The sequence below is a fragment of the Anopheles funestus genome, chromosome 3RL (genome assembly GCF_943734845.2).
Source record: "Anopheles funestus chromosome 3RL, idAnoFuneDA-416_04, whole genome shotgun sequence".
Classification (NCBI taxonomy): domain Eukaryota; kingdom Metazoa; phylum Arthropoda; class Insecta; order Diptera; family Culicidae; genus Anopheles; species Anopheles funestus.
The window spans coordinates 32,227,237-32,249,611 of NC_064599.1; the positions used below are offsets into that span (position 1 = coordinate 32,227,237).

General features: G+C 42.1%; 1 protein-coding gene across 19 annotated transcripts in view; it reads left to right on the forward strand.

The window, feature by feature from the left end:
- Positions 1 to 22,375, forward strand: part of LOC125770974 (CUGBP Elav-like family member 4) — a 468,092-nt gene that overhangs the window by 402,114 nt on the left and 43,603 nt on the right. For all 19 annotated transcript variants that reach the window (XM_049441119.1, XM_049441110.1, XM_049441115.1 and 16 more), the window contains one exon: positions 10,200 to 10,279. In XM_049441119.1, the coding sequence (XP_049297076.1) occupies positions 10,200 to 10,279 (80 nt within the window). The remainder of the gene's footprint in view (positions 1 to 10,199; positions 10,280 to 22,375) is intronic.

Below are 22,375 nucleotides of genomic sequence, written 5' to 3' on the forward strand. Positions count from 1 at the left end.
CGAAATTCCGTTTTTGAAAAATGCAAACAATTCGTCCCAATAATGGTGGCACGATTTCCGTTCCGAAATTAAGCGGCTTACAAAACGGCGGGTTCGGTAGTTTTGCAACTCGTTCCCCCCCCCCCCCCCCCCCCTTCGCCACCCCCCGGAATCTAACGCTATATTGTGGTCACACACAGCAACAGCGAACAAAAAAACCCTCGCCCTTTAACGGCGGACACACGTTTACACTCGTACCAACGGAGAAGCTTCGAAAATGGTTGGTGCGTGTTGTTCCGGTCCCGGTTTTTGGTACAATTTTATAAGTGTTGTGCTGCATTGTTTACGAGCGCCTACGTGCCATTCCGGTACCCGAGGATTCGCGGATTTGAGTGCACGCATCCTAAATGGAAAGTGACTCATTTCCTCCTCCTCCTACCCCCTTGTGAGGGGTGCCTTTTATTTTTAGTTTTGTGCGTGTGTGTAAGTGCTTTTCTTCTCTACTACTAAAACCATAGCCAGCTTTACGTGCAAACGGTTGATAGTGGCACGTACGCGAAATGTGCTCTCAAACCCCCTATAATACCCTTTTGTAGATTGGCGTACCATTGTAATGCGAGACTGCTGATATTATTGCGTTTGCAATTATTAGTCCATAAATTCTGCAAAAGCTTCTTTTCACCCCTTTTTGTGTTGGAATGAAGTTATGTTGGCGCTTACGCGAATTCACGCTCACCTGTCGGTGGGTTTTTCACCTTGACCGGTGTGTTGTTGGTGGTGATTACATTACACCCTCGCTAGAGACTGGAGTTCATTCCGAAGTTCTATCGTGTGTACCGTATGCTTAGCAAAAGGGTCCTTATTTTCTCTCCTCCCAACAAACTACTCTTCACTTTTTTTTAGCAGAAACATAATTCCTCCCGAAAGCAATTCCATTCTATATTTGCCAGTCACTAACCGATTCGGACTTTGGGGGGTGGGAAAGAACGAAAATAATCCCACAGCTTCCTCACAGTTTACAAACTCCACAAGCAGCGAGCAGACATTATTGCCCAGGCAACGGTTGACCACTTTTCGTGGAGAAAATCTGGCGGTAAGATAGGCACGGGTAAACCAAAAGTCCCGAGTTCCTATTCAAAACTAGGAAAAAACCCTCTGGAGCCTGTCCTACTCCACGTAATCTCGATACGAGGTCCAACATTCATAATTGCTCGGTGAACATGTTTTCCCCGGCAACCAGAGCACTCATCGGGGAGAGCGATTCTGCGAGCTCCCAGGCCCGTTGTTGTGTGGCCCCGTCATCATCGTCGCCCTTAGTGATTCAGGGACACCCATTACACACGGCATAAACTCGTCCGCGTTTTTTTTTTCACCAAGGGGGTGAGTCTGGGGCTTTCACGAATACGCTCATACATATTTCTCGTTCGATTTTCTGTTCCGCTTCGGTTGGGTTCATAATTGGATTTTAAAACACTCTCCTTTCGGTTTCGGGGTTCTCCTTTGTTGAGTGGGTTTTAGTCACCGGTTTCGGCTTCCGCCCTTTTTGCCTATCCTCTTGTATGCCACCGGTAAAAAAAGGGCTTCGGACACACATTATTGGTCAGCTGCGGATGGACGAATAATTTCAGGCCCACATCGTCCACGAATCGGCTGTTGCCGCTGCAAAAGAGGGAACTAACGCTTGATTGTGGTGGAAAATCCTGTTCCCTTTTTCCGCCTGTGAGAAGTAAAAAACAGCGAGTCGTTGTAAAACCTTCCCTGTTTTCCCGCGCTCCGCTCTCGTGTTCCTTGCTCATTCACTTCGGTAAAAACATTTTATGCACCTAGCGGCGTAGCGCACTGCCAGCTTAAAAACTGTGAACGTGGGTTTGAAATTTCCCGTTTTACTTCATCCTACGGTTAAATTAAAGGACCGATTTTTTAATGTGCGCTATGGTTTTTGACCAAAGTGCTCGTCGCTGCCATGGCCTGCGATGCGGTACATTTTTCACAATCCACGGGGTCGGTTCTTGACGAATGGCGTTTTTTTGTTTGTAATATTTTTTTTTCTTTTTCGTCACGTTATGTTCATGTTGTCACAAACGAAGTGTTGTGGTGCCGATTGGTAGGATGGGGTTTGTGTGCGATGAAAATTGAGATTGCGAGACAGTGATGATGGTTAATAGCATGCCCGAAACGTGTAATTACACACGGGACAAAACGTTTTTCCCCGAAGAATTTCCTTCCCCAGAAAATTTTTTTTCTTTATTTCTCCTCCATCTCCATCATATCTATCGTACGATTGTTTCATTTTTGTTGTTTTAATGATTGAGTAGTACACGTGTTTTTTGCTGGTGATTTGATGTTTTGTAAATTGAAAATAATTTATTAGCTGACATATGTTCGTTACGTCAAAATGAAATTAAAATGCTATGTAATAAAGCATATTTTAAAGGAAGTTTAAAGCTTAAAAAATCGAGTGGCTGAAGGTTTTTTTGTTTGTAAGTCATGTAAAAAATTTATTTCAACATACCTTTAGCGTGCATAACTTTAGCACGAATATATTCAATGTTCAAATGATTATTTTGTGAAACAGCCATATAAAATCGGTACTTATAAATTTTTCAAAAAACTTTGAATCAATTATATTTTTTTCAGGAGATATTCTTTGTACAATTCGTTTGTTCTTGCCAATTTGTTTTATGTTTAAACTTTAGTTTTATTTACATGCAAAATATTAGGGAAAAAGTTATATATCTTGTGGATTTTTCTATAATTTTTTTTAAGCATTGGATTTAAGTATTTTTTTCTTGTTTGAAAAAAAGTTATTACATTTTATGATATCGTTGTTTGTTGACCCTTTTAATATTTATAAAATGTCCTATTTTTCAGTATTTCTTAAAATACTTGTGAAGGTGTCAATCCAAAAATGTAGGTACTTTTCTCCCAAAAAAAAAATCATGAAAATGATCTTTTATTCAAACACCTGCAATTTTCAAATATTTAACTTGTTGACAATTTATTTATTTTTGAATAATGTTTTATTCAAAATTTAGACCAAAGCAGTAAAATATCAGTAATAAGAATTTTCCAATTACCAGATTGGAAAGTTTAAAAAAAAATATTTTTCATAATGAAATAAAAAATAAAGTAATGTTATAAAATCGTATACTATGGTCCAACTTCAAATAATACAAAACATACTCAAAATTGCAATTTTTGCAATAACAAACTGTTCAATCATTCCTCAATATTCTGTCTCTGGATGTATTTCATATGCGAAGCTAACAAACCAGATCACAGCCTTCTGTCATACATTTCCACTTTGAAATTATAATTGAATGTATCTGTTCAATCCAAGCGTTTCGACGATGCAAAAAGACACATGCACTTCGTCACTTTCTCGCGTATGACACAACGATGAACGTTCGCTCGGTGACAACGACTGCCGAAAGACAAATACGCTTTTTGGGCAGCTGCTAGAAACCACCCGATGGGTGAACCAAAAAAAACAACCACTCATCCCCCCGGCCTTCCATCAAATCACTGCTACCACCCCGCCCTGGGGGCATCACAAACGCCCTGATGCTAGCAGGGTGACAAAACATTCCCGATCCGTTCTTTCGAACCGGTTTGTGAAATGTGAACGACACGGGAAAAACACAGTTGACTCCTTGGGTGCATCCATTCGATTCGAGCGCTGATGCATCCCTTCTTCTATGAGGGAAGATGATATAGTTTGGTGCAATGGTGAATCGACACAAACATGTATGGATGCAATTTTTACAGCAAAACCTATAATAACAACGTCACAGACTGCTGCAAATACCTTGTGCCTTGTGCGCGCGAAGCTGGCAATCACAGTTGACAGATTTGTTATTTCCAATTTTTCCGTTTCCTATTTTCGATTCCCGCACATCTCGCATCCATGGCCTCTTTTCTCCCTCTCTCTTTCCGGCAGCTTCCCAAGTTCGATCTAAGCAGCAAACATGGGCTGACATGAAATGAGAACGTGAAATACGACAGATCCATCGCATAACGGCTACGTGGTAGCACTAATGGGGAGGAAGCATTGCTTGGGAAAAATTCGACAGTCGAGTGAAAATTCGTCGTTTCGTCGACGACATCGTCGACATACGACATCGTATGATCGCGATTGGTAGCAATCGTTTGCTTGCCACAAGTTTTCGGTACGAACCTTACCTTCCTTAGCGGAAAATAATGTTTGTGCAGTTTTCCGTTTTTGCCACGTATGTTCCCGTTCTGTCTCACCGCTTCCCGGCGTACTACTACGACGACCTCCCTAGTAGAATCGGAAACGAGTAGAATGTTGCAATATTGACGAACTTTTCACCTTCGGGGCAGATGAAAAGGATGCGGCCCGTAACGAGATGTGTTATACCGTCGGTATCGAAATAAACCCACTAAGTGATGATCTTGGCTGTTTTCGAGCAGCGAATTTTGATGTTTTTTTTGCGCTCTCGGTCTCGGTGCTTTTCCTTTTCGCTTGCATTCTTGCACCGTCGCCAAAAGTCGTTTTCGATTGTGGAGAGATGAGTTTTCACTCTCCACGGCCGTTCCGAAAGTGGATATGAAATGACAAAATTCACATTCTCACACGAAGCACCACAGTTCCGCTACCAGACGGGAACTTCAATTTTAACAAAGCGAAAAATATATCGACGGAAGTTTGGAAAAAAACATCGCATGACGACACTGGTACTCGTAGATGGTGCAGTACTTGTCGGTAGTGGTAGAAAACGATTGGGACAGCAACAAATATTGCCGCAGTTATTGAACGGAAACAAGCAATTTGTGATGCGCGATGAGCTGTGAATGTGTGGTACCCGGCTGGGGCCGAAAGAGATTCTGAAATTTGTTTTGCGGATGATAAGATTTCCTCACTTAGTTTTGGTTTTTGTTTATGTTCCGTTTTTTTTTTTTTTGTTGAAAATTCTACTTCTACTGCAGAAAACATTTTCGCATCGTGCAACAACACCATTTGCAAAAAGGGCTCTACGGTTGATGCAAAAAGGAAAACTATCTCTCGGTTTTGCTTCTCTCTACCGTTTTGTGCGCGTTCGTATCGAATGGGTGAGCTGGAATCGAATTGATTGGAAAGATTCAACAGACGAGGACTAGTGCACCCTGGGACTGCCTTTCTCCTTCACTCTGTACCCCACGGTTTCAACATCATTCAATTGAATTTTAATCTAACAAACGAAGTGCGATCGAATTTGGGCAAGCAATCGGAATGAATACTAGCGGCAATAACACAAAAAACCAGCATTAAAAAATACTCACTCTTCACTCAGCAGCATCCCGATGAATAAGGCTGATTTGGTTGCAGCAAAAACGCGAACAGACAGCCGCAGACGATGGGTGGTGGGGCCATTATTTGATTGAAATCGATTTTGCATTGCTATCGTTCGATGGAAAACTAATGTTTTAATGACGTTGAACGATTAGTGTTTTGGGTTAGGGTGGGAGCGAAGGAGTATTAGCTATGTTGCTTTAAATGGTATTGAATATAGCTTTTTTCAAAGGTGATTAAAGATAAGCGTTTTACTGTTTGACGGACAAATACGACCATACCGAGATGGCTTTCGAAGTGAATGTTCCATTAGAGTTTTAAAAAATATTCAACATCATTCACAAAAACATTTGTTGAATACTTTTTTTTAGGTTTTCCAATTTTTGCTTGATTAGAACGAACCTGGCCTGGTATTAAGAGTTTAAGAATTTGTTAGATTCTTATAGATTGATTTTTATTTCAAAATAAAACACTTTTTCTGATGTATTCCTGCAAAAAAACCATTTTTATTTAAGGTTGATTTAAGTATATTGCATCAATAGTTTCGAGTGGCCTGGTGGTGTTGATGGTAAAGGCACTAGTTCTATATGACCGTGTCTCGAATCAAATCCAGGTCGTACCGGACTGGCTGTTCTGCAACGGGGGTAACTTGAATTTAAGAAAAACTGGAGCATAATACAGAGAAAGAAAGAAGTCTCGTGGAGGTTGTAGTGTCACAATAGAAAAAAAAGGTAATATTTTATTTACTAACTCAGTTTTAAAGATAATTTACGTAGTTTTCCGATACAAAATGGAAAAAATAGTTTTAAAAGAATATTAAACAACTAAATACGAAAATTAAAAGGAAAAACTACTTTTATTAATTGCAAATTGGATACAAGGAATTAAAAAGCATTTAGAAAATAGTGATAAAAATTGTTGTATTCAATTAAAAGATTTTCCATAAAATATATTTTATTTATATTAAAAGTAAAAATATTAGGGGCGGCCCGGTGGTGCATGTGAAAAACGGCGCCCGTCCACACGGCAGGGACCGGGTTCAAATCCCACCCGGACCGTCTCCCCGTAGCACGGACTGACTATCCTGCTACGTGGTAAAATAAGTCTTGATACGGCCAGGCCGTTCTAACCGAGCAAAAAAAAGTAAAAATATTTGATGTGCTTTTGTTCAAAATCTTGACAAAAACAGCTTTTTATTAAGTAAATTTTATTAAGAAACACTGGAAACTGGAAATGGAAACAAGTAAAGCTATTTAAACTCCAAGAACCCAGTGCCAGTAGTCAAGCATTACTGTACAATTAAATGCTTCGTAATATTATAAACCCTTTACTTCAATCCCCATGTACAATAACAAGAAGACGTTTTAAAGAAGCAAATCCAACTCCCTTCAGCAACGGCGAACATTCCAGCACAAAATTCCATGCCTCGTAAACCACACTCCAGGGCGCCCGGGTGGGTAGAGGGTTTCGTGCCGTTCCGCAACCAAAGCAAGTCAACCAGTGTCTGGCAGTGAATTCAAATTTCGCTTCGTGATAAATAAGATAATTAATTTTATTCATTCCCGCTACGTGCCTCGAGTGGCTTCTTCGGCGTGGCGTGGGCCGTTCCTTAGCGAAACGGTGGACCAGAATTTCTGCACACAAACGTCTCCAGATAAAACCAACTAAAGCTGGTAAAGTTTCGTGTCCGGAATACGATTTGACCGAAATGGATGGAAGGCAACTACACTTACTCACTCGACAGCAAACAACAAAAACATTGCCACACTTTGTCGTCTCTACCGCAGGGCGAAGCGAACAGTGAAACGCGCTCGGAAAATGGATGTCCATTCTGACCTTCTTCCGTGGATGTTTCCTGGCCGTGCTAAGCCTTTAAGGTGTTGCGTACGAGCAGATGGTAACAAAATTTGAAATGCTTCTCCTTCGTCCGTTTGCCTCTTCGTACATTGGCTTCAATTTGCTTCCTGACACACACAGTTTGCCAATCGATGGTGCAGTCGTGGTGGCAAAAGTGTGATCACATCCTTATAGCCACGTCCATCACGCGTCCATTCTGTGAGGAGTTTGTGGATGAGTTTGGAGTTCGAGTGCTTGAGAAACAGAGAAACCAATTTACTGTCAATCAACCGTAAAGGAAGTGAAACGAACGAATTATTCACGAGATATTCAACAATCCTTTTCTTTCGCCTCCGACCAGAGGTGAGTTTTTTTGCAAGCAAAAAGACAAAACCAAAAGCAAGGATGTAAGGGGCATGATGTTACAGAGAATGACGCAACTAGTAACCGGCCACCAGTGCTGCCTGTCAGTCAGCAGTGAAAAAGGTGATTGAAATGTAGGCCTCGATCCGGGCTGGGGATGGGCTTTTTTGCTAATGAATCAACCAGTTGTCATCTGTTCAATTGCGTTTCGTTACACGGTGACAAGGGACTGACAGAGATGTAGCTAGTGTATTTTTTTCCTAAGGCTTAACTTTTTCCTACGTTCCTACGTCCATACTTTTCCGTCGAATGTATTTTACGCGAAACTTCCTTCACTAGAGCACGATTTGCCTTGAAAAGGGTCTGATACGAAGCTGCCATGGTGTGTGATTTACTGATTGAAAATTGTACTTTTCTTCTCACCTTTTATTTTATCACGTATTTTTTGAAAAGAATATGCAGTCAAATTTTTCTTTGTGAACGAGAAAATTCAGACAATAAATATATAAATCTAACTCCAAGCTCCAAGCATCTTTCCAATGGACGGGAGGACTTCGGCAACACCAATCCTCAACATTGATTTGACTTCGCTGTGCCTTCGCCAAATATCTGAAATCCTTTCCCAACTTGAATTTACTTAACTTAACTTTACGATGGTATGTGTGTGTATTCCTTCGTCTGTTAGCAAACCCATTATCCATCTGAAAAAGCTAATTTTCAAGTCCCGTGCCTAAACTTTCGCTCAAATCACTTTCCGTTGAAAGAGGTACAACCTATATTACGTTCACGTTTTGATTGGCAAACCAGAACGACGGAAATGTGCAAGGCCGTGCGCAAAATCCGTCCATCCTACCGGTATGATAAATGTGTGCTTAGTGTGTGTGTGTGTGTGTTCTGTGCAGAAAGTATGACCTGCCTCTGTCCTACTTTCGCCACAGTTGATACGGTACGGGCTTATTTTCCGAGGTTATTTTCCGCCCTGGTTCGAAAGCTCAAAATCGAAATTTCCCACAGAATGGGATGGGTAAAAGGTTTTAATTTTTTTCCTTCTCTCCCCTCTCTGTCTCTCGCTCTCATTTTCTCTTTCTCCTACCAGTGACGGCATTTTGACAAGGGTCAATTATTTGACGGGTCGGGAAAAATTGCACACACACGCACGTGTATTTGTACAGGTGTTGAAAAGTCATTGTGCGTTAGATATTTTACAACTTCTCACGGTCGTTACCAGTGCGCCAGAGCCTAATTGATTTCTCGCACACAAAATTCTTTCTTGATGAAGTAAAAAAAACACATTTTTTACACCTTTTTCTCACGCAAAAACCTTTACAGTAATAAAATGGTGTATATCGTACGGGACAGAACATTCCATACAATTATTTTTTGTTTTATAAATAATATGTTCCCTCTGGGAAACATTTACAAGTGCGAAAAACAATATAGAGCGAATCTGCCTTTTCAACAAATGCCAACGAGACACGTGTTTTTTTTTTTTTTTGCTCATCTTCTCCACAATATCCACACGGTTTTTTTGGAGGAAGTTTTTCAATAAAAATACTTTTTATGGGTCCAATCTATCGTTGTGCCGGCACCGGGGAAACGATCCGTTGCAATCCTTCGGGAAAGGTCAACCCGGTTTTACTCGCCTGTACCGATGGTTTGACCATGGGCCGTTATCTGTCACCGATGCGCACATTGCATCGTACGCCGTTCAATCGCCAAAGTTCACCATTTTGTTGCCGACCATCACGTCGATAGTCCTTTGTTGTCCTTCCCGTGGCATCACGTGGTGCACAACCGTATGGATGGTTTGTTGTCGATTTTGTTTTTTCTGTGTGTTGGTTTATTTTTTCAGCCTCAGTTTATTTATTCTCCCCTGCCTGCCCCCCTTTTCCATACACATGATGGAAAACTGCCAAAAGCCATCTGTTGGTGTACCAAGCCTCCTTGATACACTGTTCCTGATGGGGACAGCTCAAAAAAGACAAAAAGAAGCGTGTACATGCGCTGGTGTTACTTTATTCGATTTTCCCCCAAAGCCGAGGAGGTGGGGAAAGATTTTCCAAGTGTGTCATTGCGCACGAAACATCATCGATCAGCATCGATGGGCCGGTACCCGGACGGCTCGTGAGTTTTATTTGCCGCAATAAATATTGTCCAGCGTAAAGATCGTTTTCGGCACCACCGAACACTCGGGCGGTTCTGTTTGTAAGCGTGCGAGAAAAAGGGAAGGAGACAAGTGTGCTATGAAAAAAACTCCGACACCCGTCTGTCGGCGGTACTCTGTTGTGCTGCGATGGCCGTTGTCCATTTGATATAATTGTTTATCGATTTCTGATGCGCATCACACCTCCAGTCTCACACTTTTCCCGGCTCTACTCCGTCCATCGTCCGGGAGGATTATCCTTGACCGAAGCTCAATCCTGCCATCCGACGTGACGGGTTCATTGAATGGTGTCGTACGGAGTTTTTTGCTGTTGTTGTATCGTTTTCTGTTACGTTGGTTTAACCTCCGTTCTCGGACCAACGTTTAGCACATACGCCGATGCAGAAGTTCGTTAGTTTTACTACATTGACTTTGATGGTACCTTGTTGTATGCTAAGGCAAGATAAACACAATCTATTGCAAAACCCTGTACCATATCGTTTGCTGTTTGATCACAACCGTCCCGATAGACTCGGGTGTGTCTTTAGCGAAGATATTTATGTCTGACTCTTACTCTCATTTCAGGTTGCGCCTTTGTGAAATTTACCTCGCATCAAGAAGCTCAAGCTGCTATAACATCGCTTCACGGTAGTCAAACTATGCCGGTAAGTACAGGATACAGGGAGGGGGAATGGTTTAATAACTTATTTCTACCCCTTTTTCACGAAAAACCTGTTGGAAACCATTTTGTTGCTAAAAAATTATCCCCCCCCTCAACCATTTTACACGCTCTCATGGTTGCTGGATCGTACAACCCGCTGCCGGGGAGCCTAAACATCATCGAAGCGGAGCTAAACAAAAATCACCTTCCTCCCTGGTTGTGTGAAACCCACCGAAGGGGAAAGTGATTGCGTGTCACTTAATTTAATTTGCCAAAGGGCCTCACCGTCCGTATTACCCACCCTCCGTGCGTATCGTTCGAGTTGTGTGCGCTGTTAAGCGACAAACTATAAACATGCGCCGCGTGAAAAGGTTTACCATCTTTCTTTTTTTCTCTCTCTGTTTTGTTAGGCTTTGTTCGCGTGTGTTTGTTTTATATTGATGCAACATGAATTTTTACTCAATATCCACCCATTCCCTGTATCAAAATAAAAAAAAACCCACCCCGTTCCAAACAAACAGCGCCCTGTGGCATCGCGGCAAAACAGGGGGTTAGGCTTTTTTTTCGGCGTTCCGGTGGAATGAAACGTCCACGCGGTAGAAAGCGCGCTCTATTTTCATGAATAATTAAACGAAATTAACTCCTCGCTTTCGGTTGGTGCGTGAAGTTTATGAAAATGTCAAACATTGTTGTTAATTTGTTGCTTGTCGCACGATGGTGCATGGTGGCGGAGAGAACCTCACTGGTGGTAACTCAGCTTATTGGTCTTTTGGTAGACCATTAACAGCGTTTGTAGCGGTATGTTTTATCATTTATTATTACCAAACCCACCCACCAACCAACGCCAATAATTGTTTTGGAGCATTTACCTGAGCACTGGAAAAGAGTTTATTTATTGAAGCGTTTACTTCGGGATATTCAGTTTTGTAAGGTCTTACGTCTTACGTCTAATGGCTTTACAGGTATTCTGGCAGTAGGTTCTAAGCCTTAAAGTGAAGCGAAGTCATTAGGTGCCTCAGCTAATTAGGGAGTTTTCTCTGGAAAAGCTGAAATGTGAAGAAGTTTTTCTCCTGAATGCAATTTTATCAACTGCTTTACATAATATAAAGTCGATGCAGTATTGTTAAGATTTACTAACAAACTTTAATATCTGAAGAACATTAATTTCTAAACCTTTTCTTCTTATGGGGAACTACAACCTCAATCAAGGTCGTAGTCTGCCATTAAACTTCTAGACCTCAACTAGCTTCAATTTCGTAGGTGCTTCTGCAAATGTGACAGTTCCAAGAGCTCAGCTGGTCTTCCATGAGATAGCTAGGTCTTTAGGAATACTACCACCTCCATTAAAAACACCTTAAAACTACATTATATTTTATCAATCGACTCCTATAGCACATTGTTTAAGCAACAAGGTTGAGGTTTAGTGATGCAATAAAATATCTTAAAAGAATTTCATCACCATTTCACCAAGAAACAAACATATCCATACTTCACCCACAACGCAATCAAACTAATGTAGTTTGCACAGCGAAATGTTTGTTCTGCCACTGCCACTCAAACAAGCAAAAAAGATGTGTTTGTTTAATTCTCGTTCTCCGCCTGTGCCAGGTGACGAAACGGAAGCAAATAGACAAACCGTATCTCTATACACCTTGTTCCTTGCCCTGAAAAACAAACCTCAAATTTCGCCCACAAGAAACTCGCACGGTCATATGCCCCCGCAGCATAAAGCACCAGGTGTGCCTGATGGTTGTCTCAATAATCGGAAGGATATTTTTTTTTTCATTTCGCATGCAGTGCTGGAAGGATTGTTTCATTCGTAGCAATTTACATTGGTGTCCTTTTTTTTTACTTCGTTGCATCATCATCACCCACCGTTTTGCACCATTTGCCACGCTCGGTTCATCCGCTCGGGTAAAACTAAGGACATTAGGTACGTTTCTGTTGACCCTTTTTTTGCTGTTGTTCATTCCTGTTCCATTGAAACCGAAAAAGCTGGTGGGGGCTGGTAGTTCCTTTATTTTGCGTTTGTGTCTTCCGAATGCGCGCCTTGGTCGGTGCTCGCGTGCTGTTTTATTGTCCTAGTGAACAAACCCCAACATGACGGTATACCCCGGGATGTCGTTTGCAGGATCATCCGACTCCGGTTTCTCGAGGATATTGTTTCCTCTGTTGTCCTCCGTTGTACCTTTTGCCACCCACCTACATTACTATACTGGTTCTGGTGGATTCGATTGAATGCTAACACTAGTCAACAAAGCATACTTGGGGCTGTGCGAAGAATACACTATCCTCGATGGGATGCGACCCCCAGCTGAGATATCCATCCATTTCTGCATGCAAGACGGAAGAACCAGAAGAAGCGAAAGAGAAAGAGAGAAAAAACCCATGATGCACATGTAGCACTCAATTTACTTTTATTATTCTTTTGTTTATTCGCTTTTATTCATTTTATTCCATATTCCGCCCGAAAATTTGGCCCTCGCATACTCGGATACCGTTCCGACCGCTTGGACTGGCGCTCAAATATACCCCAAAATGGAAACTGAGAACGTTTGGAAGATTCGCCCGATTCCGAGTCCGTCCGTTCATACTGGCCCATTACCACCACACCGGGTTCCCTTGGCCGTGCTCCGGCAAAGCACAGCAATTGTTCATCCATCGTCCAATGAGCATCTCGTTTCTCGAGATTCGTTCCTTTATTGGATTCCTTTTTATCGAGCTGCTGACGGTGCTTTTGTGCCAGGGGCCAAAGCCGAACCCGAATGCGAGACAAAAACACGACATCAACGCCATCAACGGGCGTTTTTTCTTCTTCCTGCCGCTCCCCCCAACAACTCTCAATGGCACTCAGCGTCTTGCTTCTTCCTTCCTTTTGCAATAACACAGCTGAAAGATACTTCCATCGGCCAGGACACACACACATATGTTGCGCTGTTCACATTTGGCCAACGGTTTGGCATGTGTTTCATTTCGTTTTTTTTGCCGGATCGGTGTTTTTATTTGCACACTGTTTGTTCTCTACCTTCGTGCACTGTCACACTACAAACGGCGGCGGTGGGTGACAAGGAATTGTTTTTCCGATATTTTTTTTCTTCCGCTCCGTTAGCCCAAATGTGAAGCTTCTTCGGATCCATTGCAATTGGACGCAAACGAGTCAACCAAATACCCTCTTCTGCTTCTTTCAATATAAAGTGAGGAGAAAAAAATACACAACCACACAGAGAGCAAAAAAAAGCTGGATTCTTTCCAGCAAATGCACGTATGTCACAGTTGGCAACAGCAAAAGGTGCTAGTTACGAGCCGAAAATACGGATATCCTACCTATTTTTCTTATTTTTTTTTGGTTTCCCCATACACACAGCATGGACAAAAAGAAGATCCTAGAGCTATTTTTATGGTGCTACTTTTGTCAGCGAGCATAAGGCGCATCGACTCATCGGTGTACGTGTGTGTGTGGATCGGAGGTGGAAGAACACTTTTCTGTGCCCACATTTCCGCTGGGGGAGAATCGCATTGGGACACCGTTGTTGACATCATTGGTTTTCGGCACCATCATATACAACCAATTAGGTGCAAAGAACGACCATCGAAAGGAGTGTGTGTCTTTTTTTCGTTTTGTTTTGTGTGCACGAGTTGTTCTTATGGACGGATGTTTTTGGTCAATTTTATTATCTTTTTGTTTGTTTATTCCTTTTTTTTTGGGAAAAAGGGAATGTTCTACTCATTGCAATTAAGTGCGTTAATTTAGGTTTCATTTGACACATTTTAGAACGATTTATTGTTAAATTGTTTTTAGCTTTGCTTACTATAAAACTAGCTATACAAAATTACAAACTACGTAACGATAAACGATTCCTTTTATATGGCCACTAGTACACTATACTGAGCTAAAGACCACACAAAAAGGTAACACTAACACCTATCTATCTTGAATTGTCTTCACCGGAAGAGATTACCACCAAACGTGCGAATAAAATATGTATTTATTGTTATTAGGACCATTATCAATGTTCGCTTTGGGGTTTGCCTTTGTTCAGCTCCAATCGCTTTTGCTCTTAAAGTAAACATCCTTTCCCGGTGCTTATTAAAGCCGATGTTAGATTTGCCTGATAAGAATGCTTTAATGGTATCGCAAAACCTTTCGCTCGGATTCGCACTGATAAAGGAGACGCCTGGTCTTTTGTACGACACACAACTAGGCAACAAGCGACACGATTCTCGCTTTCTCATTTTCACACACACATATACCGGTGACGACAAAACAATTCACACCAGCAGCCGCCAACTACAGCTGGTTTGCATATATGGTGCGAGCTGTTTGTGAAATGTGGTGTCAAGTTGAAACTTGAAATTCCACACATTTCCGATGTACCGAGCCCACCAAGACTCTGGTACGGGGAATGCTCAGCTCGCAAGTGTGCGCGCAACAGTTCAGGGCAAGTGTTTAGCGTACGATGCACTCCGTGTCACATCCGGTGGTTCTGTTTGCCATTTGTACGCTTCCCAACTCCACTTCCAACTCGTGTTGTCCATACCCCTTTGGTAGGCTGTTTTGGAACCGACTGCACTGCTGTGAAGCACACTCGCCCGAACACCACATACACTGTCACACTAGAATAATGGTCCATGCCACGGGGAAATGTCAGCATTTGCACAAAATGCTGCACTCAGGCCCCAGCCGAGGTAAGGTTTGGTGTGCGGGAGGCACACCAAACGTACGTGCGTGTCAACTATTTTCGGGTTAAAATGTTGTGTGCTCAAAAACGTGCGACAACTGCGTGTGCATTCCTGACTCTCGGTTGAATTCGCGTAATGCCAGTCAGTTGTGTGTTTTGTAACTACCATTCCCCATACACCTTCCAATCCGTATTTCCCTTATTGTTTTTTTGCGAGAAGACTCCACTTTAGTCCAGGTATGGCACGTTGAAAGTACGTGGTGGAACAATATTTATTTAGTCACTGCACGGTCATTTCCGAAAGGTCCGGTAGCGGTAACTGGACTTGCTAAATCCTGCAATACCCGTTGTGTCGCTTGAGCTCACGGGCATGTATCGTTTGAATCGGAGCTTAGACACAGCTAGGATTAAACGTCAACTCCGTGGTACAGGGTTGGACTAGCATAACTGCAGGTGAACACCCTCCTTTTTGCACTAGGGCATGGTTAGGCTTTTGGGCAATGGTGGACATGCACCGAGTTGACATTTTAATTGAATGGCGCACCTTTTGTATGGGCTGTTTTGTTATCGTTACCCTCGAATCGTTTAGCTAACCTTCCATTTTGTGTTGTAGATTGACAAAATAATGTTAGAATTCTTTTTTTTCTTACTCCTGAGAGACTTTAATATCTATCTACTACATGAGTTGAATACAAAATTGTAACATCAATTAAAATCAAAAACATTTTAAATATAACAACTATGTTTGGAACTCCTTTAAAACTCCTTAAAGTCTTTAGTCGTTATTGAACGGAATATTTATTAAGCATCTGCTTCTAGCACACTGACAGCACAATCAAAAAATGAATCGAAAACAGACATCCTTCCACCAACAGGTTGTAATCTTCTTTGTTCTCGATGGAACATGCTCAACGTAGCGTCCTTATACTAACTCCAGAAGTTTAAAGATGAGAAGAGCGTTCCATTCATCGTGAATCTTTCCAATCGCTTCACCCTAAAAAACCCGACGGCGATGGATAATCCTTCGTAACACTCACGGCAACAGGCTATGGATTGGTCGAAAATCAACTCCCAAGCGCTTCCATTGAAATCTTCGTGGAAGCATCAATCTTTGGCTGGAAAAGCTTCAAACCCCACCAAAACCGTTGACTCACACCACCACCGATATGGCCCAAGGTTTCCTGGCTTAAACCTGCTATTTAATATGCGCCTATATATTTTATGAATAGATCCATCCATACATCCGGCAAGCAAAACGGTAACACAATGAGGAAGAGTGATTGCATATTCGAACATGAGCGCAAATCCGGTTGATCGGGTACGATGCAATCGGTTCGGATGAAAACTCAACAATAAACCCCGTTCAGTCTCGAAGACGGGAGGGAAACCTCACACAAATCAGCTATGGCCCAGAAATGGCTATTCACGGCAAAGGAAACGATCATCGACAATGATGCTGATGATAATAATGGTGTGGTTTCATTTAGTTCGACTTTTTCGTCGAAGAAAAAGTTGAATGTTGAATGTTGGGCCTTATTAAGGTTGGCCAGATTAAGGGGTTGGGTTTGTTCCCTTATCAACACAGTATTCACAGCTGATAGAATGGAAGGATTTGTAGCATTTGAGGACAGGATTTTTATTCAGTGTCGGTTAGAAGCAGTCTGGAAGATCATATGCTTATTTTGCAGGTTGGTTTTTGGGGTTGGGGATGTACCAAAGCTTCACAGCTTTTCAATTTTCCTATGCTTTTATTAACGAGAGGTAATGGATTTGCTAAAGCCTCAATTACACACCAGAAAATGGGATCATTCGTCTGTACCATTTCAAAAAAGAGATTTTTATTGGGAATTTTAACGAAAACCCACTTTCAACAAAAGTAATAATATTGTTGTTTCATTAGCTTGAAATTTCTATTTAAAAGTACATTCAAATCCTCAATTTCTCAACAAACAATAAGTCTATGGATGTGTATATTAAGTTGAATTGCTTCGATCATATGTTTCGGAAATGAATTTTAAGTGAGCAAAACGAGCATTTTTCTTTCAATATCATGACGAACTTTTTGTGTTATTATTATCCTACTCCATTTAAACGTAGTTCCACAGTTACAAATCGATTGTGTTTCCTTCCATCCATCATATACTAGCAACAGCCCAATACCTCGGCACCGTACCCATTCGTAGCACTTATTCAAAAACCAATCAACAATTTTAGTGTTCCCTCTCTTAAGCCTAACCTCCACAAACACATACGCATAAACCACGCGTCTACCCGATTTTCTGAACCCAAAAACTGCTGCTGTTGTTGTGCCAAACCAAACCAAAAAAAAAAAGAAAACGCTAAGAAATTTGCCATAAAACTTGTGCCGTATCGGGGATCCGTTCCGGGCATCACGGCATTGCCGTCCCAATCGATGGACGGATTTTGATTTGAAGCAACAACATTTTATGCGCCGATGTTTTATTGCACAACATATCGATACAATTTACTCTTTATCGCGCCTTGCCCTTTTTTCTTTATTAATATATCCCCGTGCCATAATTTTTGATGGTTTTATTGACAAGAAATCCGACTGGGAAACGTTCCGCAAAAACCGAGCGCAACCGGTATTTTGGGAGGGGTGGGTGAGATGGAGGTTTTCATAGGCAGACAGCAACACTGTCACCAAAAAGGGCGGGAAAGTATTACTTTGGTTGACAACAATTTTTTTTTGGGAAATTCCATTTACGTTTTCTTCTGTTCTGAAGGACGCGTGTTATCAGCAAACAACTGGGTAGAAAGGGTAGAAGCTTGCTTTTATTCTCAAAACGATAGGATTCTGTGATCCAATCGAAACTTCTCGTTCCTGGAGGTAAATTGTCAAAATTGAACGGACGGACTGTAGTTCCGGTGGATGAAGAAGTGTAAGCTGTTTCGTAAGGCTAGTGAGAGTTGCCCCTTGCTTTCACCGAAAGTACATCTAGATGGATCAATAAAGTTTATTGCCCGCACGAATGCTCATCGAATGTTTTTGTGCGCCGGTAGGGAAACATGTATTGATATCGTGCTTACAGTTTTATACATTGTAGACCCCATTTCATCAAACAACTGATGGGCTACCCCATTCACTAAAATACATCCCATCTAAGTACAAAACGATAGCGGCAACGATCGAAAATCTCTCATCGCAGCGCTTTCTGACTCTAGTTCGATTTCTGTAGACCCCCGCCCGCAAAAAAACAAGCTTCACAACTTCAGAAGGCAATTTTTGGGGAGAGGAGAAAAAAAAATACATATATTTGATGGAATCGTAAAATCGAGCGAAATTGAAAACAAACAACTCTTCCCGCAGATTCGAATTTTTGCAAACCGTTCACTGAGAACTGGGGCTCGAAAGTTCTCAAAACCTAAAACCCTGCGTTGATAGATCCATCATCGGTTTCTGTAGCGTCAGCAGCAGCTCAGCATTTAGGGAACCAAATATTGTTCCTGCCAGTGTTTGACTTTCTGGGCATCAAGCATCAACCCAAAAGAAAGAAGCAAAAAAAAATCTTTCACTCAAATATTTATGTCCTCACCATTCCACCATCGGGACCCGACCCATCTTGTGTGATATTCGGCAATTCCTTAATAGTTCAATATTTAATGTTTGCCTTACAGTATTTGAGTTCGTTTCTTATACCTCTCATCGCATAAGAAAAAATCTTGTTCGATTTCGATGGTTTTCGCACTAGAGTTCTGTCGATGTAATCCCCGGCTGCCCGTCGACGAAATTCTTGCCTGCGAAATGGTTCCATATGGTGGTGGAAATATGTATTTTTCGCACCCTGCCTAATGTGGGCTTACTTTTTTCCATATAGTACACACACACACACAAAATCCTCACATTCTTTTCACCTCCCGAGGCTTCTTTTACGAACGATATTTATGGCTTGAAAATGACGACTAGAATGGTAAGCTTTAATCGAAGAGGAAAACACGATTACGACCGCTGGAACAATCATTTTTCCCCGCACCGTATATGTGTGTGTGAGAGCAGTGCTCGTGGTTTTGTAGAATTTTGTAGAATTTCCGACTTCTTTTTCTTCTGCCGCCATAATAGTCACCCGGGTGCTTTGGAATGACGGTCGTCGGCTAAAATCTCACCAATCGTACCTCGTGCTACCATTCAGCAATACCACAATATGGTGATTGTGCTTCAAAACGAAAAAAAGAAAGGACGCCGTAGGCGACGAGGATAAAAAGCGGCACCGTGCAACCAACATTAAATTAAATGTTAATGGCACCGTTATGATAATGGTGATAATTTCGATGAAAGGAACCGTAAATGTGAATATCCGGAAGGTTGGTTTTTTTGTTGCTTATTTATTTCTTCGTACGTTACATTACCGACCGCACGAGATTCAAATCGAGAGAATGTTGTATAAATAAATGGGAAAAAACGAAAAACGATTCTTTGGATCAGGGTACTACTACATTTGCTCATGTGAGTGTATGTGGGTTAGTAAGATTTTTTTTATTGTATAAGGACCTTCTTTATTGTGGTCAGAACAAAATCCTGGTTTTATGAATATTTTGAAGTGTTGGAATTTTTTTTATGTTCGCCCAGAGAAGCAATTCTTGAGGTTTTCATATGGAATTTTACTCCTTAAATTCTAATAATGCAAATATTGGAACTAATGGATTTGTATTGCGGGTACCCCCCGGAAGCTGTTTCTCGCCTTAATCCTTTAACAAGATAAACGATTTTGCTGATTGCTACCAGACCTTGAATTATTACCGAATCCATCACACGGTTTGCAAATCATGTTAGAAATCAGTTAGCACCGAAAAAAACGGAGTAAAAAGCTCGGGTATTAAAACACTTCCCCCACGCATACGGTTAGGTCTAATGAATTTGGCACCTTTTGTACGTTCAACAGCTCAAGAGTAATGGAACATTCCTTCACGTTTGTGCTAAGCACTGGTACTGCTTCGTTCCCATGGGACAGACGCAAACACACCTCGACGAATGCTCATTGATGTACCAGCAATTCGGTCCGACCAATCCACTTTCATTCGATTGCACCGTCCAAACGGGGCTTGTTTTGTTTGGACGGTACTCTCCGTCCAGCAAAACCACGCGTAACATTAGCGTGCACCGCTCTAATCCACCGGACGTGTCTGCCCGGACATGGCTGGAGATTATGCTATCAAAAAGCACCTTTCCTCCCTCTCTTTTCGTTTTGCGAAAGGATCGGGTTTCGACGGGCAAAAGTGTCCGGGTCATCATCCTTGCTCTGTGTGTGTTGCATTCCATTCCACGTACGGCTTGGAATGGAGTGCTCGGAGAACGGTATTTAAATATTAATATTATTTTAGGATTTATTCAATTTTACCAAAACAAACAAACCGGCCAACTCTGCGTTTTTGGACAGACAGACGGAGTACCCAGCATATAGCAGCCAAACGCGAGACCACCAGTTTCGATGAACAAGCGGCGAACGACGAGTTCACACTGACGTTTGCTCCAATGAGCAAATCAACTACCAAGTGAACGAGAACGAGTCCGTGCGCAACGGACAAAGATGCACACGTAAAGCGGCGTGGCACTGTTAATGTTTCCCATCCAACCAGCTGGCACTTTCCGGGTTATTTTGCAATGGTAACAACGCGGGTAGGGGTGTAAGAAGGATGGAAAGAAAATGTAAAATTTTTCACCGTCCCGCTTTTTCCACCGTCACATCCGTGTTGCTGCTCACTCATACCGATGAACCTGAAGTTCCTGGCGGCCACTAATGGCACACCCGGACAACGGATGGAGCACCCGTTGGAAAACGAAATATGCAGATTATGTTTGTTGAATCATTAAAGCAAAAGGCGCGGCCAGCGCGAACCAAAGCACCCGGTTACAACGTAACCAACGTTTCATCCTTTCTCCCCCCGCACACACCCGGGTGCAGGTTGTGTCCTTTCGGGCGTAAAGCAAACAAACGACCGACCCCGAAAAACAAAGCACCGACTAACCCGATCTCACCGAAGCCCCTTGTTTTTCGATGCTACGAGAGAAGCATTTTCGCGGTGGTGGCACTTCTGCGCACTGGTTAATGGTGAACAGATCACCCACACCGTACGATGGATGAATTGGAAAAGTGGTCAGCGAAACGGAACGACCAACAAACGGTTAAGGACACTAAACACTCAACGTGAAGAAGAAGTAACATGCAAATAGGCGAACGAAGGAGGGGAGAGAGAGAGTGAAAAAACAACCTTTGGATATTTTCACGCTGATGATGATGATGATGATGATTGTACGACATGATAAAGAACCTTTTTTGGAATGATATTTTTTTGTACACAACCTTGTTTAACCCTGTTGATGTAGGGTCGAAGAAAAATATGGGACGGAATCTTCTCCACTGGTAGCTTAACGAGAATATACAACATTTTGTGGTTGAAAAAAATGGGTATTTGTTCATCCCACATTTTACAGGTACGCAAAATATTATCTTGATTACGTAGTTTCTTAATTATTTTTTTGATTGCATCTTTATAACTTGCTTATAATTTCCAAATTTTCTCAAACATTTCAAGATACATTGCTCACCCACAAACAGTCACTAATGAAATGTTAATGCAAATGCTTTACGACATCAATTCGCATCGAACATTTGCGGCTATTCAGGTTTGACGAATTAATATCCCTCAGGAGTTTGCTTACATCAAAAGCAACCCACCGAAGAGAGTTGTCAGGAGATACTTTAAGATATCACCGTCACTACCATGCTTCTTGTTGGGGGTGCTGAAGGAAGGAAAAAAACCCTCCACCAGAGAACCACACTCAATCTACTCCACATCTTGCAGAGGGACTTCTACAGAAACAGAAACAAAAACCATCCTACAAAGACACACAGTCACACCGATGTACGGACCACCCCCTGAAGCGCGCTAGAAGAAAAGTTTCTTCATCAAAAATATTGATTTATGCTTGTTTTGCGACTTGGCCAAAACCGTTCGGATCTTCGGTCGGAATAGGGGAGGGATGGAGGCGGCTGTTGGAAAACATTCCCTGGAGGGTATCCGGACGGCTGGAGCTGATTGGAATCCGGCCAACCTTAGACGGCTCCCTAAAAGTTGCTTTAATGGAAAATATAACTCAATTTCCTCCCGATTCTCAGGTTACGCGACGGCGTTTGCTCGTCAGAATCACGTCCACATCGCCCCGGCTTGACTGACACGGTGTCGGGACGGACGGTTGTAGGTTATTATTTCCGATCCCATTCGTGTCCCGCAACGTGGACAGGCAAGAATCTTCGCTTGGGACAGGGAGGAGAAGCAAAAAAATACGCATGCGAAAAAAAGGCGAAGAATTGCCTTAAACTTTTGCCTTTCGCCAGTAGCACAGTTACAGTTGCGTGTACTACCGGAAGGAAGTTGACGTACGAAAAAGAAAACTGCACATC